Here is a 14,720-nt window from a genome sequence, read left to right as displayed (position 1 = left end):
AACATAGAAGATTTCATTTGAAGAATCCCACTTCCCTTGTCCTTTAGAAAATTGTTAACTAATTTATCTTATCCTATGCCAAACTTGATTTTCAAATCAATTTTAGCATATTCGATCAATTGTCTTTTTCCAAGTTGAAGTCCTACTCTTGTCTCCTTGCATTGAAACATTCCACTGGCTGTGACCTGTCCCATCCACCCCTTTCCCCCTCATTTCCAAGTTACCTGGAAAATTCTACTTGAATTGCAAAGTGCTACTGCACATGAAGCTGATCATCACAGAACTACCAAAAGCTTCCAGAACATGTGCTTGGAATTAAATTTATTAAAATTACATAACTTTGTATCAGAGTTGACAAAGTAAAGAAGAGGGAGTCTTGTGCTAGTCACAGGGCACCTGCACTACTTTATTGAAAAGCACTAGATGAGAATCTAAATTATTGGAAGCATAGAATAACATTAGTAGTAGTAATTTATTGTAAAAATAAAGGCCATACTAAAATCCTGGAGTACTGCCTTCAAATAGTTTCTGGTTTCCCTTTAAACATGTCCCCAGCTAACAATTCAAGGACAAGCCCTAGCAGATGCAGAAGAAATAGCAATGGAACTCGAGTTACAAATGAGGCACTTTCTGGTCAATATTGAGAAGATCAGTTTTTCCTTTTTTCATTCCCATGGCAGCTCCTTCCCCATGTGGTTTCAGGATGAACTGCACAGTCTGCTCACCCTTCTCTCCCTGACAGTGCTCAGGGCTCTCCTGGGAGCCACCCTGTCAGCAAGCCTCAAGTTTGCTGCTTTTTGCTTTATTTACCACCCAGACTTGTACTACTGCAAGCCCTCAGAGGCTACAACTGCTATTGGAGCCTCCCAAGATTTGCTCCTGGTGCTCTCCACTCCAAATGAGCAGCACCTGGAATCTCACACACAGTCTGGTTTCTCACAACTCCAAAATCCAGGAGACCAACGTTGAAGAGCCCATATACCTGCCCTGCAGGCCTTCACTGTGAATTCTGTGGCTCAGTTCAACATAAAAAACCAGAACTTGCATAGAGCAACTAATTTCCAAAAGTATTACACAGAACCCAAGTATAATAATATATCATTAATCTTGGCTGTATAAATGAAAAGGTTACATATAAACAGCTCTTCCAAGCTACTGAAACACACAGGCCTAACTCAGGCTTAGCAGGCCCACAAATATTCACTAATTCCAGCAAAATCAAAAAGCTTCACCACCTCCTTGCCCATTTAGTTACCCAAGTGCCTGAATATCAAGAGTGGATTTACCAACTTATAAGAAGATATGAGACATAACACACAGAGAGGAACTAGACATTACATCAAAGAAGCTTTTTGAAACCAGGTGACATCCTTTCTGCATTTAATATACTACACTCTGAGTAACAGCTAGGAGAAGAGAAGTGGAATAAAGAAAAGAGAACACAGATTATTTGCTATGACACCTTAAAAACCAGCCCATGTAGTCTTTGGTCCATTGTAGATTTGTCTATAGTTTATAAACTGGAACACAAACATCTGCTAAGACACCCAGTACCTTTAATTAAGGGCAGATCTCAAATCCCACAGTCAGACTTCTGCTTTATAATTTTATGCCTGAATTATAAAAAGCAAGGTCCAGGCCTTTATTCTTCATTGGACATTTCATAGCTAAGAAAACTGCTGAGATTATTTAGAATTAAAAATCATAAAATTCTTGTAAGCAAACCAGACCTTTAACTACAATTCTGTTCTCAGTAACTTATGCTGCCTCACAAGCTGTCTCTTTTTCAAATATGTCACACATGACACAAACGTGGTGCAGTAAAAACAGAGGAAGCGATTTCAGGTATTCTTGAGAAACTATGACACAGCTATTTTTAAATCCTAAGCAAAAATATCTTACATTAAAATAGTACAGTCCCTCCCTCCCCCCCAGTTCAATTACTAAAATCCAGGAGAGGGTTACTAGCAGTTTCAAAATTCCCTAATTATCCAGTGCAATCCAATCTACATCTTCAGAACAGTCTCTATGGTGGCAATAGTTCTTTTCTTCATTGGGGGATTAAATTGGTTCACGTGCTCTGAATAACCTAATCACTGCTGCCAATACAGTAACAAATGAAGGGAAAAACCTGCCTTATGAGCTAGAAAAATATTTACAGGCCACACTACTCCAGCAAGAAGCCTTTTAGAGCTATTTTACAGTATCAGGCAGGACATAAGGCAAAATCAAACACCCGTACCTAAAATAAAAAGCCCACAACAACAATTAGGTTACTACAATACCTTTACTCAAGCCCATGATGAAATTTTCAAGAAAGATGGCTTGGGGGAAAATGAAGTACGAACACCTAATGCTAAAATACTGAGCAGATAAACAAAGAGCACAGGAGACATGCACAACACAGTGTAATCATTACCAAAAAAATAAGGCAGCAAAATCAGCCAGAAATATTAGATAATAAAACTACCACACTAACATAACAGGTACTAAAACATTTAAAACATATTCTCTTCTGTTAGTTAATTTAAAGGTTTCCTAGTCTGCATTCTTCTATTTAATGAAGCCAACAGCAAAACAACCCTAAAATTTGCTGGCACTAGCTATCTAAACCCAAGATGAATTTTAATATTAAATACACAGATCTATTTGTTAAGCAGAAGTGAACTAGCATAGTTTGTTCTGACAATATTAGAAACTAAGTAACCCTTAAATCAAAACAAGTATTTCACAATTAAAAACAGCCATCTATGATAATCCATTAAGCAAAATTCAACAAAAAGGCCTCAGAAAATGATGCTCCTAAATGGTTAGCCTTTACATCAGCAATCCTACAATAAACAGGCCCTGAGCACATACCGTCAGGGTTTTTGGGATACATTTCCTTCATTAATCTCCAATATGAGCAGCAGCAGCATCACTCACTCTTCCGTTCCTTTCCTCCTAAAATACATTCCCCAGGAGTCCTTTCAATGCAATTTTATCAGCATTTCCAGGAGGTCTCTCAGCCACATCCCTACGCACAGAGGCAGCAGGAATCTCTGCATTTGTAACAATCCATGGCTGCAAGGGAGGGTGGCAGGCACAGCGACTGTACCATAACCAAAATGCTGAGTTCTCTTCTCTCCTGCAGCACACGTACACACAGCCCGCGTCAGTGCCCGCCGCTCACAACAGCAACCACAATGATGACACAAAATCTACAGAAAAAGCATGCATTACTCACTGGGTTCTATTCTTTAGCCTCTTCAGCATGGAATTCTTTACAATGTAGTAGGTATGAAATGAAACATTTTCCCTTTATTCCACGGATGCCGCTGTGTGAATACCATTAGACACCAAGGACAATAGGCAGGATCAGCTCGAACATTAAGAGCAAATATTTAATGGAAGACTGGTTACCCCCGTCTCTCCCTTTCACATCTCTGCCTCATGTATCCAGGCACGGGTGGTACTGGCTCCCTTGAGAGGCTGTAGCTAGCAGCTGAGGCACAACTAAAACATGGCATGGATGTCAAGGAGCTGATGTCACCAAAACAAGTATTTCTCCGATAAAGCCGGCAATTCCGTTAGGGAAGTCCTACAAATCAATGGGAATTGTTCAGCTGGACGTGCTGTGTTACACAATGCACTGCAGCACCAAGAGTGATAAATCAGATCAAGATCTGCCAGGGTAAATAAGCTGAGACTTCAATAACTAAGTTATAAAGCTGCCAATCAGCTGCTGGGATCCACACGCGCTGTCAGGAGCGCTGGCACCTCAAGGCACGGGAGAGACTACATCAAATGCCTCCAAAACAACCTTGTTTATTCCACTCTGAAAGAACTGCTCATCTACTGAAAAAGTAAAAGTGAAATGCAAGACTGGACTAAAAGTCTGCCATCTTTATCAGGAAACACTGATAAGCACCCAAGGCTCCAGTCCAGCAGATGCTGAGAACGCCCGGGAGAGGTCACATTCAGTGTCTGGGAAGGGATGGGAGATGTTTCAGCAGCGCTGTCACCTCACAGCAGCACTGCCAGCACAGCCAGCTCAGGAGAGGGGCTGCTCCGAACCACAGCTGTGCACTTACACTGGGAGCTGGGGCTGGCTCCAACAACAAGCACAGAAATTCAGCAGCAAAGAATATAGAGACAATACAAATGCAGATGCTGGAGACTGTGCAAATTCTGTCTCACAGACAGCACTACATCAATATAAGAACAAAGGTTCTTCAAGCACAGAAATAACTTCCCTTAAGTCATGTAAATGGAATTGAAATATTAATCATGTGCTTTATTTCATTAATGGATTACAAGCTTTTATTTCAAGATTTGCTGACTGGTACAATCTCCAAACCATATCAATTTTAACAAAGGTGAGGATAGGTAGCAACTCTATCATTAAATTTCAACATAAATGCAAACCTTCCATTCTGTATTCCTGCACTCTTCTTCCAAAGTGTTATTGTTCTGAAGGAGCTGGAAAGAAAAACTGTACAGTCCTACAGAAATAGATTTGCACTTCAGAAGATCACAAACGATTGGAAAGAGCCACTCCATGACCTAACATGGAGACATCTGAGCAACAGATTGGAAATGCAATTATTTCACAATTGAATAGTTTTATTTAAAAACTCCATTTCAAACTGTCTGTAGGTCTGTAACAAACCAGCAATCCACACTTAGAACTGCTAATTTAAGTAGAAGCTCATTTTGGATAGACCAAATACTTCACTGTTTGTCTCTGGAAAAAACCTGAGGCAAACTCATAAGCTCCTTAATAGTGCAAACATGATGCACCAGAAAACACATACATATATTACATAATAGTCTCACTTTTAAAGGGTTCTCCTATAAACATAACTACAGCAATAAAGACACAAAATAAGAATTTGAAATATGATGAATATTTTCTGAAGCAAAGACAATATTTCAGTCCTGACAAAACAAACAGTCCCTTAAACAAACTGTATCATCAATATTGGTAATATTTCCTTACAGTTCAAGTGCCATGCAGATGTTTGTTGTGGGCCTTTGGCTAACAAGCAACATTACTCAATGTATTACTCTATGCTAAATTACAATTTAAATACAATTTAATAGCTCTGTTGCAAAAAAGTTATACCTAGGCCACAAGGCCCAATTTCCATGCAGGCCCCACAGATGCAAAGAGGTAATGTGCATCAAATTAATTCATGAAACCATGAGAAACCTGACCAGTAATCCCTTATCAAGCACATCCAACTAAACAGGATTTTTAAACAATCCGAGTGTGATTCAACGTGACCTGTAAAACCATACAGGGAGAAATACCCTACAGACACAATAACCAGGTCAGCTGAGCCACACTCAGCTGGGCTTTCTGCAGCTCATCTCATGGCTTGAGAGAACTAAAATCTCTAACAAATTAACACAAAAAGCTTTCCTATTAGAATATCTACACCTTTAATGAGTTCATTAAATTAGGTGTCTCAGGGATAATTTCTTTAACTCTTCTAATCATAGTAGAAGAGCCTTTATCAGCTGTCCTTGTTCAGAAAATTAGAGAAATTAATGTTGCACATTTACTTTCTTTTTTTCTTTTCTAAAAGACAATGTTAATAACCTAGTCAGCATGAAAACTTATCTGGTTTTTACAGTCAACCTTTGATCTACTGTAGTTAGGTATTTAGCCTTTTTGTAGAAAATTATATTTGAACTCTAACTTTTTGGTATTTATTTCACCTCTCTCCATCCTCATAGAAGTTCTCAATAGAGAACTTATTAGGATATTAGCATTATTTCTCTGATTAAAAATAGTATTCACAACTATTACCACTGCACTACTCATCTTTAGCCAGTCTGTCAGTGTAAATCCTGATCAACCAAGTACTTTTCTCCTAGCATGTATTACTTGCTCTTATCAGCAATTAGTTTTATCTCCTCTCATATTTCTCAAAGAGAAGAGCAACGGTCCTTCCAATTCTTCAGTTACTTTTCTTTATACTCTTGTGAGCAGTCAAGCATCATCTGGTACCTTTGGCACCCAATTATTCCCATTCCTTTCCTTAACATTTACCAAGATATCAACTAAAGTCCTGATGCCACCCCTCTGTAATGAGAACTGACTATACAGCTATTTAATCCTTTTATCCCTGTGCAGTTCAGGTTATTATAACTACAGGTAAACCATATCAATTATGTGTCCTTCCTCTGGAGGTTTATCTACCTCTCACAGGATTATTTTTATAGAGATTAATAACCTTTTTATTAAAATGGCTGTATCTCCCTCTTCAGCACATCATTTCTTTTCCCTGAAAATTAAAAAACCTAAAGAACCACAAAAAAAGCAAAGGCCTATGTTCAAATAAGCATCCAAAATCCTGTTGTCTCTTCCTCCAAACGTATCAACAACAAAAACCAGCATTAATCCTCATAAAAATTAAAACACTGCTACAACATTGATTTATGCATTTTGTCTGTTGACAAAATGTAGAACATTTTACATTCTTCTAAGAAAATAAATCAGAAACACACATATGTAGCACAGGATTATGAAATTCTTTTAATATATTTCTTTTCCATGTGACCAAAAAGAATTTAGCTAGAATTGAAGAACATTTTAGTACTCACGATCTTCTCCTGGACAAGGCATGCCGGGTTTCTCTGGAGTACTTGGGAAAACTAAAACAAAAAATTAGATTTTTAAGGTAAAATATTCTCAGTAATATTTTTTGCTTGATTTTTGAATATATTTACACACAGTTTTTGGAAGCCTTGAAATAATTCTACATGATAAATGATGCAATCAAAATATGGTTCCAGGCTGGCAGAAGTTTATACCGGAGTAAAAACAAATCTGCGCAGTGCTAAACTCAAAGCCTCCTGCACAGTTTCAGCCTTGAGCTCCAGTTCCTTCCTCAGCATCAAACTCCAGGGCATCAGCTACACAAAGGATACTTGACAGGCAAGGGAGTCACTCCAACCTCCCACTTAAGCAGCTGTTGGGATTATCAGACACACAGGGGTTCCTGAACTGTGCAATACTTGCCATGAATGATCAGCCCTTCGCCTCTGTTCTGACAATACAAACGGAAGGCTTCCTCCAGCTCCATCTGAGAGGAGATGGTACAGGGGTCACCTAACAAAAAAAGCAATACACAGGCAAATTTACCACTGAAGAATTTCAATTAGTAAAGAATGTACCAGCTTTGGGTTTTTGTCTTTCTTTCAATCATTTGATATTAAGCTGGCATTTTGATCAATGCCAAAATGGAACAACACAATTATTCTTTCCAATTTTATCAAAATTGAGTAGACAGAACTATCCTATAGGATAATAACAAGAAAATAAAAGTGAACAGATATGCCTAAAGATCCCCCCCATTTTCTTGTCTGCTTGCGGTCACAATTACCTTGGGAGGGTTATTTTTGTTAAAACTGGGCAATTAATCCATAAATCCACTTAACCAGACACACGTAAAGTACAGTACGTCACAATGCACTGAGAGCAAGCAGAGAAGCAAGGGTGTCACTCTGAACCCCTGTCCTTTTGTGCAACAGCCACCTTCCTGCAGCACACCTTGGGTGACAGGTGACCTTATGCTACCCAGGCCAAGTGATGACACCAGTGTCAAGCCAAATTTAAACTTTAATTTCTTGTTTTTAAAACCATCCATATTTTGTAGAATTATGAATCCTGGGCCCAGCTACCTCTCTTTGAAGGCTATTGAGGTTGATGATCTATAAATGCAGCAATAATGCAACATGAAAGACAAAAGAATTATTTGTACTGCAAATCAACAATCCATATTCCTTATATGTTTACAGGATTTTATCATGAGTGAGCTATTCATAGTTCAAACTTCTTGGATCTTGTCAAAAACAAAGAAACACTATAAAGCCCAACAGAAAATCTATTTTTTTCATCTCTTGGTAGGTTTTGTTTATTCATTAAGCCATCGGCAATTGTTTGCTTTTAGTTAGTTCAAAGAGAACATCTGTTTGTGCAATCAGTCAAATGAACTTAAATTCCATGTGGCAATAAATGGGAACACTCGCATGCAGAAATAGGATAACTCACAAAACCCAGGAGATCAGTAACAGCCAACACAGCAGATTGGCTGAAACTCAACAACTCAGACCCAGGAATCAGAAGAATGTTGTACAGGTATGTATTTAACCAAGACTAGAGGAAAATAGTAGAACAGAGACTAAAAAAAATAATATTAAGTAAGCTTCAAAAAGCCAAAGCAACAGAGTCCAACAAAGAAACACTTAACAGGACTCGTGTCTTAGAATCCTCCAACTCAAAACTCAGGGGGTTTTCTTCCTCCCTGCAATAATCTTCCTTTATTAGCAGGCATGCAGTTCAACCAGCTAAGCACAGGCAATGTAATTATCTTCCATGCCCTTCTGATCAGGTTACTTCTCATTACACCACCATTAAACTGAGGCTGGTACAGTTGCCTCTGTCCTTCTTGGTATTCAACAGTTAAAGAGTAAAATTTAGAGGTATTAATACTTGTCCTTGGTGTTTTAAGGGCTGAGTCATCTTTGACTACCATCTACCACCTTCCAAGGTCAGTACTTTGAAATTCAATTTACTCAAACAACACTATCAGCTAAGAGAGCTATTAAAAAAACCAAAACACACCATTAAAACTATTAGCCAAACCAGTCTGGTATTTTCTACCTTTCTGTATTCAGTTCTAGCTCTGCAGGCCCTGGCTTTGACAAGGGGCTTCTGTAGAAGTGAATTCAGGCACTACTGCAACAAATCCTGATATCTTGAGTCTCATTTCTCCAAGCTTCCTGCTCTGTGACAGGGTTCTGTAGTTAGGTATTTAGAAACAAAAAAACTCCACAGTATGATATTTGTTTAGACAAGTTCCTCAATGCCCTTTCTTTCTTTATGAATGACAAACCCTGAGAAGAATTTCAGTCCAATACCTTCATCATCAATCCACTTGAGGGTAATTGGCTGTTCCTGTTGCAAGTTACACATCTCGTGCACTTCGTCACAGAGTTCAGCATAGCTCATTGATGCATCCAAGTTTGTTATCAGGATGTCCCTGCAGAAGATGAAAACATCAGCTTTTATCAGAAAATACTTGCATATTCCAACAGTTCCATCTGTGGACGCTAAGCTGCAAAATCACACAGAATGAGCATTTCTCATATAAAATGCTCCCACTATGCCAGCAGGATTACACCTCACAGTGCTTAACCTAAAAATACTTAAGTATGGAGGAAATAAATGTGTTAATTACCCATCTTTAATCCATGTTTACTCGGGTGAGCCAAGCTCCCTTATTATAATTATCAGCGCTTGAAGTGTTGTTAAAAAACAAACCAGAAGCTTTCATAATAATAATTTTTTTTTTTAATCCAGGTGCTTCTTCCATCAGGAGATAAATAAAATCTCAATTATTGTAAAATCCTTTAAAACAGAGGCTTTACCTCGCATCCACTATATTGTTTGAGATGAAGCTTTGATTAGGTGAATTCTCAAAAGATGTAATTACATGAAAATTCAGATACAATCTTGTTCAAATTCTGCATCTTGCTCTCTACCTTTGTAGTGTTTGGAGAACGTGAACCCAATACTGAACTCTCTATGTAAACTATACATTATCTCAGGAATTTTTGGCAATAAGTTTTAATATAATGGAAGTCCACAAGTCCTGTCAAAGCAGGTCAAATACTGAAAAAGGAAAAAAGACTACGCAAAACAAAATCTGATGATACAAACAAGACTTTCTATTACTTTTAAAATATTTTTCAAACAACTGACTCTGGGAAATCAATCAACAGGTGCAAAAAGAAACAGGAAATGAATTTAAATCATTCCACTGCCTTCAAAACTGTCCAGAGGACAATTAGTAAACTGTTTGGTAGCTAATGGCTACTGGCATGTGTAATTCTTTCCCCTCTTAGTGTAATACAGCAAATACAAAATACAAAAATCAGAAGTTGTCCAACACGACTGTGATAATTTTCCTATTGCCAGACTATGTGACAAGTCGTTTTAGAAACAATGTTATATAGCATATTCTGCCTACTTATGTCTTTCAGCCAGCAGTTGAACAGCACTACACTGAAATAAGAAACTTAAACTCCACAACTTACACTTTAAATTATATGCATTAATAACTTGCCATTTTGCCTTTGCTGAGAAAAATTACTATAAGCAAAGCTCTAAAACAATCATCTAAAAGAACTGTAGCATTTCAAACTCAGATTAAAGCACTGCTACCTTTTCAAGTGTATCTTTAATCTATACTTTGTAGAGCTCTCAAAGAACAGCAACTTAGTAATTCTTCATAACATCAACAGCGAATGAAATACATGTGCTGCCTGCCAACCTGTAAATCCGTATCATCAACAACACAGAGCTGTCAGGTGAGATTGAGTTTAAGAACATTTCCCTGTCAAAGAAGTAATGTTTTATGCATTTCTGAAAGTAAGAGACCAAACTGGTTCTCACAGCCATGTTTGAGGGTTGGTGCAATGCCAAGACAAGGGCACCAACAAATGCAGCTCATTATTTAATGCACTACCACCACGAGCCACTCATTAAATCAGCCAGCTGTAGATCTGTGGTAACCATGGACAATCACACTTTCACAAGCATCTAAATAGTATTCAAAAACTGAAAATACACTGTAAGGCAACACTACCCACACACACTATAAACTCCAAATAAAACTGGCCACTGCTAATCAACTTTGAATTGTTAACATTATTATAACAGATGTCATTCTACAAGTAAATTAATGAACTTGATACCCATGATGTCCATTTTCTCTTGAGATTTACTGTATTTAATCTTAACATCTCTACAGCAACATCAGGCAATCAGGGCACAGGGAAGTGAAAACCATTCCTTGTTTAACACTAAATAATCCCACAGGACACTTAAAAAAAAATATTTGAAACTGTAGACTAGACAGTAATATGAAATGCTAATGATCAGTAAATTCTGTATGAGTAGTTACAGCACAAGAAATAATCCCAGTGACAGATCAAACATGTCATCTCTCAGAGCCAAGACAACGCACAACAAAGCAGACTGCACCATTGCTCTGTTTTAGTGATTTCAAGCAACCAGGTATAGAGAGGCAAGTTGTGTAATTCTTGGTTCATTATTGCAGTTAGTTTTTCTTTTGTAATCTACTCTGGCAGTGATTTCTACTGTGCTATGTTAGGAACTCTGTCACACCCAGAAACAGGAATACCTGAGATACTCATACTCCAGGGATACACTCAACGCTCATGTTTTAAACTTCCCCATGCTCAGATTTCTAACAGGCATTTCAACATGGCATCTGTACTATTATTTTAATTTCAGCAGTTAGTCCCTAATTCTGAAGTTGCCCAGCATCAATGATTTCCTGCAGTCTCAAATTTGTTCAAAAGCCGAGTGCGGTACTGCAGTGGAGATACTGAGATGATCAGTTTTAGAGGCTACAATGCCACAAAGAGTCTTTTTTACCTCACACAATTTGATCAGCAGAACAAAAACAAAATTCATAGCACTTGGAACTCTTGTTTGCAAACTGACTTCTGTAGACTTCATAGCTAATGCAAAAGACAATGTAGTGCTGCAGGAAAAAACTACAGCAGTTTATTGTAAAACATGGTAATAATAATTTGACTTCTAATTTGACTAATAATAACTTGACTTCTAACATTGACACAATTATTATCACCTCTCCCAGTTGTGCACAGACAAGTTCCACAGACATACTCCTTTCACTTTGTATCAACACTACCTGACAGCAAGCCACCCCAAATTATTTACACCCAGTTCCATTGGTGCTTGTAGTGCCTTCCCTCACAGAGCTGATTCAGTTGTTCTAGAACTCTAAACTCAGGACCTCAAACTACCTGGCATTGATAAGTAGGTAACTTTAAAACGAAAACATTTTGTTTTCAATAAAATTTGTGAAGTGACTTTCATAACTACATCACATTTTTCTACACCATAATGTAGAAAATTCTATATTACGATAATTTCTACTACCATACATAGCAGTAGCTACATTTACTTATTTAGCAGTAGAGTATCAGAAAATATCACTCAAGCTACTTATTAAATGGCAACAAGTTCAGTCTAAATACTTCCAATCAAGTTTAAGGATTTACTTGGGCCAAGTATTTAACTCCTCAAATGCCTTAAACTCAGGCTTTCAAGGAAGACAGGAGAAACTGAAGCAACATCATTTTATAAGGTCCTCAGAGGGGCAGCAAACCAATTAGAATAAACATACCTGAAAATTCAAATTTCATGTTGCTGCAATAAAACCTTCCTGTTTATACTGTCAACTGAGTGAAGCCATAAGGGACCATGACATTCTGACTATAAACAGGATAAAATGTAATAACTGCATCTGGATGCAGGAGATGGATCTAGACCTGACTATGACCATGGGAATCAATAATCCATCAACCCACAATGACTGTGGGTTTGTCACTGATGCACATTTTCTTCCCTTCTGAGAGAAAAATAAATTAACTTTTCTTCTTGATCAGCATGCTGCAGGAGTCTGACTGGTATTTTAATAGCTCAGAAGTTTACCTGTCTGATCTGACACTAATTACAAATCCACCAAAGCCCTGGTTACTTTATCACCAGGTCAGACCACAAACTCCTGCTCAATACACTTCAAAAATAGACAGGTCACAACACAGAGGAAAGGACACACTGACTTACCCGCTGTAGTGTGTTTTTACCCTGATGAAGTCTTTGTTCAGATCAATTTTTGAGCCCATTCTGCTAGGCATGGTCTGTATTTAGCAGTTATATAAAAGTATGCAGAAATAAGTTGATTCAAAACAGATAACAGATTCTGAAGAGCTTCACATGTGAAATGTGTTTCTGCTCCAGATGATTCTCAATCCAGCTGCATAGATAAAAACCCAAAATATTGATGAATATACACACACTGCTAAACAAATGAGTTGTGTCAAATTTTAGAAACACAGATAGCTTTACATAGAACAGCAAAAAAATCAAAAGGAAAATGTGTAAGACCATTGACCTGCACAGAAATTAAATAAGATTGGTTAAAAATACCCTGTACAATTTAGCTTTACAGAAGTAGACCAGGTATTTGAGGATGTTTTCTTAAAATCATCGACTAGCTCCCTAGTGGCTGAAATACTCCACAGAAGTTTTTACTTATTCATCAACACAGCATCTTACTCTTTTCTCCCAAATAACTAAAAATAGTTTTTTTCTGTAAATAAAACATTGCAGTCAATTACTATCAATTACAAATCTACCCAAGGGAAGCAGCAGAGGAACTCCGAGGGGCAATTTAGCATACCTTTATGATTGGAGCCTGACAAACATCCTGTTTATTCCAAACTACCACCTCACACATGAATGTGTGTATGCACGCACCTCCGTAACCCCGCTGTCCGGGCAAGCCGGCCCACAGGTACCGGGGAGCGGAGACCCCCGAACCCTCCACCCGACCCTCCGGGGGGCTCAGGGCAACACGCGGCCCCTCCGGGGGCTCAGGGCAACACGCGGCCCCTCCGGGGGCTCAGGGCAACACGCGGCCCCTCCGGGGTCCCCCCTCAGCCCCGGCCTGCGGGGAGCGGCCGGGACTCGGCACCACCGCTCGGGACGAGCCGGCGCCGGCACTTCCCCGGACGGAGCGGTGTCCACCGGGACCGTCCGGACTCTTACCTGCTCCGACCGCGGCGGTCCCACCCTACACGGTGGGGCTCCGCGGCGCGCAGGGGCCGCTCCCTGAGCCCGGCCCGGCTACACCTCCGCGGCCTCAAGTTGCTCAAAGTCCCGCAAGGAAGTTTCCAAGCGGACTTTGCCTCGCTGCCGGCGGTGCCCCGGCGGGGAGCGGCGGCGGCGGCGGCCGGCGGAGGAGCCGCGCTGTCCCTCAGGCGCCCCGTCAAGTCCCGCCCCAGGTGGCCCCGGCGCCCCTCAGCCGCTGTCCAGGCTCAGCGCCCCGCGCCCGCGGCAACATGGCGGTCTGAGGGCGGGAGCCGCAGCCAATGGAGAGCCAATCCCCGCCCGGGTCCCGCCTGCCCGCCGCCAATGGCAGCGCGGGAACCGTTACCTGGGGAGCCGGAGCGTCCCGGCCAACCAGAGCGGGCGGGGGGGCGGCGGGGAACACCTGCAGCCAATGGGAACGCGGCGCTGCAGGGAGCGGCGGCTGAGGGAGCGGGGGGACAGGTGAGAGGGGACTGTGCTGAGGGGAGAGGTGAGAGGGGACAGGTGTGAGGGGACAGGTGAGAGGGGACAGTGCTGAGGGGACAGTGCGCAGGGGAGAGGTGAGAGGGGACATTGCTGAGGGGACAGTGCTGAGGGGACAGTGCTGAGGGGAGAGGTGAGAGGGGACAGTGCTGAGGGGACAGGTGTGAGGGGACAGGTGAGAGGGGACAGTGCTGAGGGGAGAGGTGTGAGGGGACAGTGCTGAGGGGACAGGTGTGAGGGTACAGTGCTGAGGGGACAGGTGTGAGGGGACAGGTGAGAGGGGACAGGTGTGAAGGGACAGTGCTGAGGGGACTGTGCTGAGGGGAGAGGTGAGAGGGGACAGATGAGAGGGGACAGTGCTGAGGGGACAGGTGAGAGGGGACAGTGCTGAGGGGACAGGTGTGAGGGGACAGGTGAGAGGGGACAGTGCTGAGGGGACAGGGTTAAGGGGACAGTGCTGAGGGGTCAGGTGTGAGGGGACAGGTGTGAAGGGACAGTGCTGAGGGGACAGGTGAGAGGGGACAGGTGTGAG

The 14,720-nt window shown here is 40.8% G+C and overlaps 1 protein-coding gene across 3 annotated transcripts in view; it reads right to left on the bottom strand.

The window, feature by feature from the left end:
- Nucleotides 1-13,832, bottom strand: part of PRKCZ (protein kinase C zeta) — a 41,352-nt gene extending 27,520 nt beyond the window's left edge. Inside the window, exons 1-5 of one of the 3 annotated variants that reach the window (XM_021529866.3) lie at nt 13,664-13,832; nt 12,680-12,869; nt 8,914-9,035; nt 7,013-7,102; nt 6,595-6,645 (exon numbers count right to left, since the gene is read on the bottom strand). In XM_021529866.3, coding sequence (XP_021385541.1) covers nt 6,595-6,645; nt 7,013-7,102; nt 8,914-9,035; nt 12,680-12,750 — 334 coding nt within the window. In that variant the 5' untranslated portion in view covers nt 12,751-12,869; nt 13,664-13,832. Of the gene's footprint in view, nt 1-2,859; nt 3,179-3,226; nt 3,653-6,594; nt 6,646-7,012; nt 7,103-8,913; nt 9,036-12,679; nt 12,870-13,663 lie in introns of those variants that run through there. The other 2 variants (XM_021529868.3, XM_021529867.3) reach the window with 2 other exon arrangements.
- Nucleotides 13,833-14,720: the final 888 nt, after the last annotated feature.

This window comes from Lonchura striata, chromosome 24, assembly GCF_046129695.1.
Source record: "Lonchura striata isolate bLonStr1 chromosome 24, bLonStr1.mat, whole genome shotgun sequence".
NCBI classification, from domain to species: Eukaryota; Metazoa; Chordata; class Aves; order Passeriformes; family Estrildidae; genus Lonchura; species Lonchura striata.
Note: the sequence above shows the minus strand (reverse complement) of the source record. Positions and strands in the feature narration are given on the sequence as shown.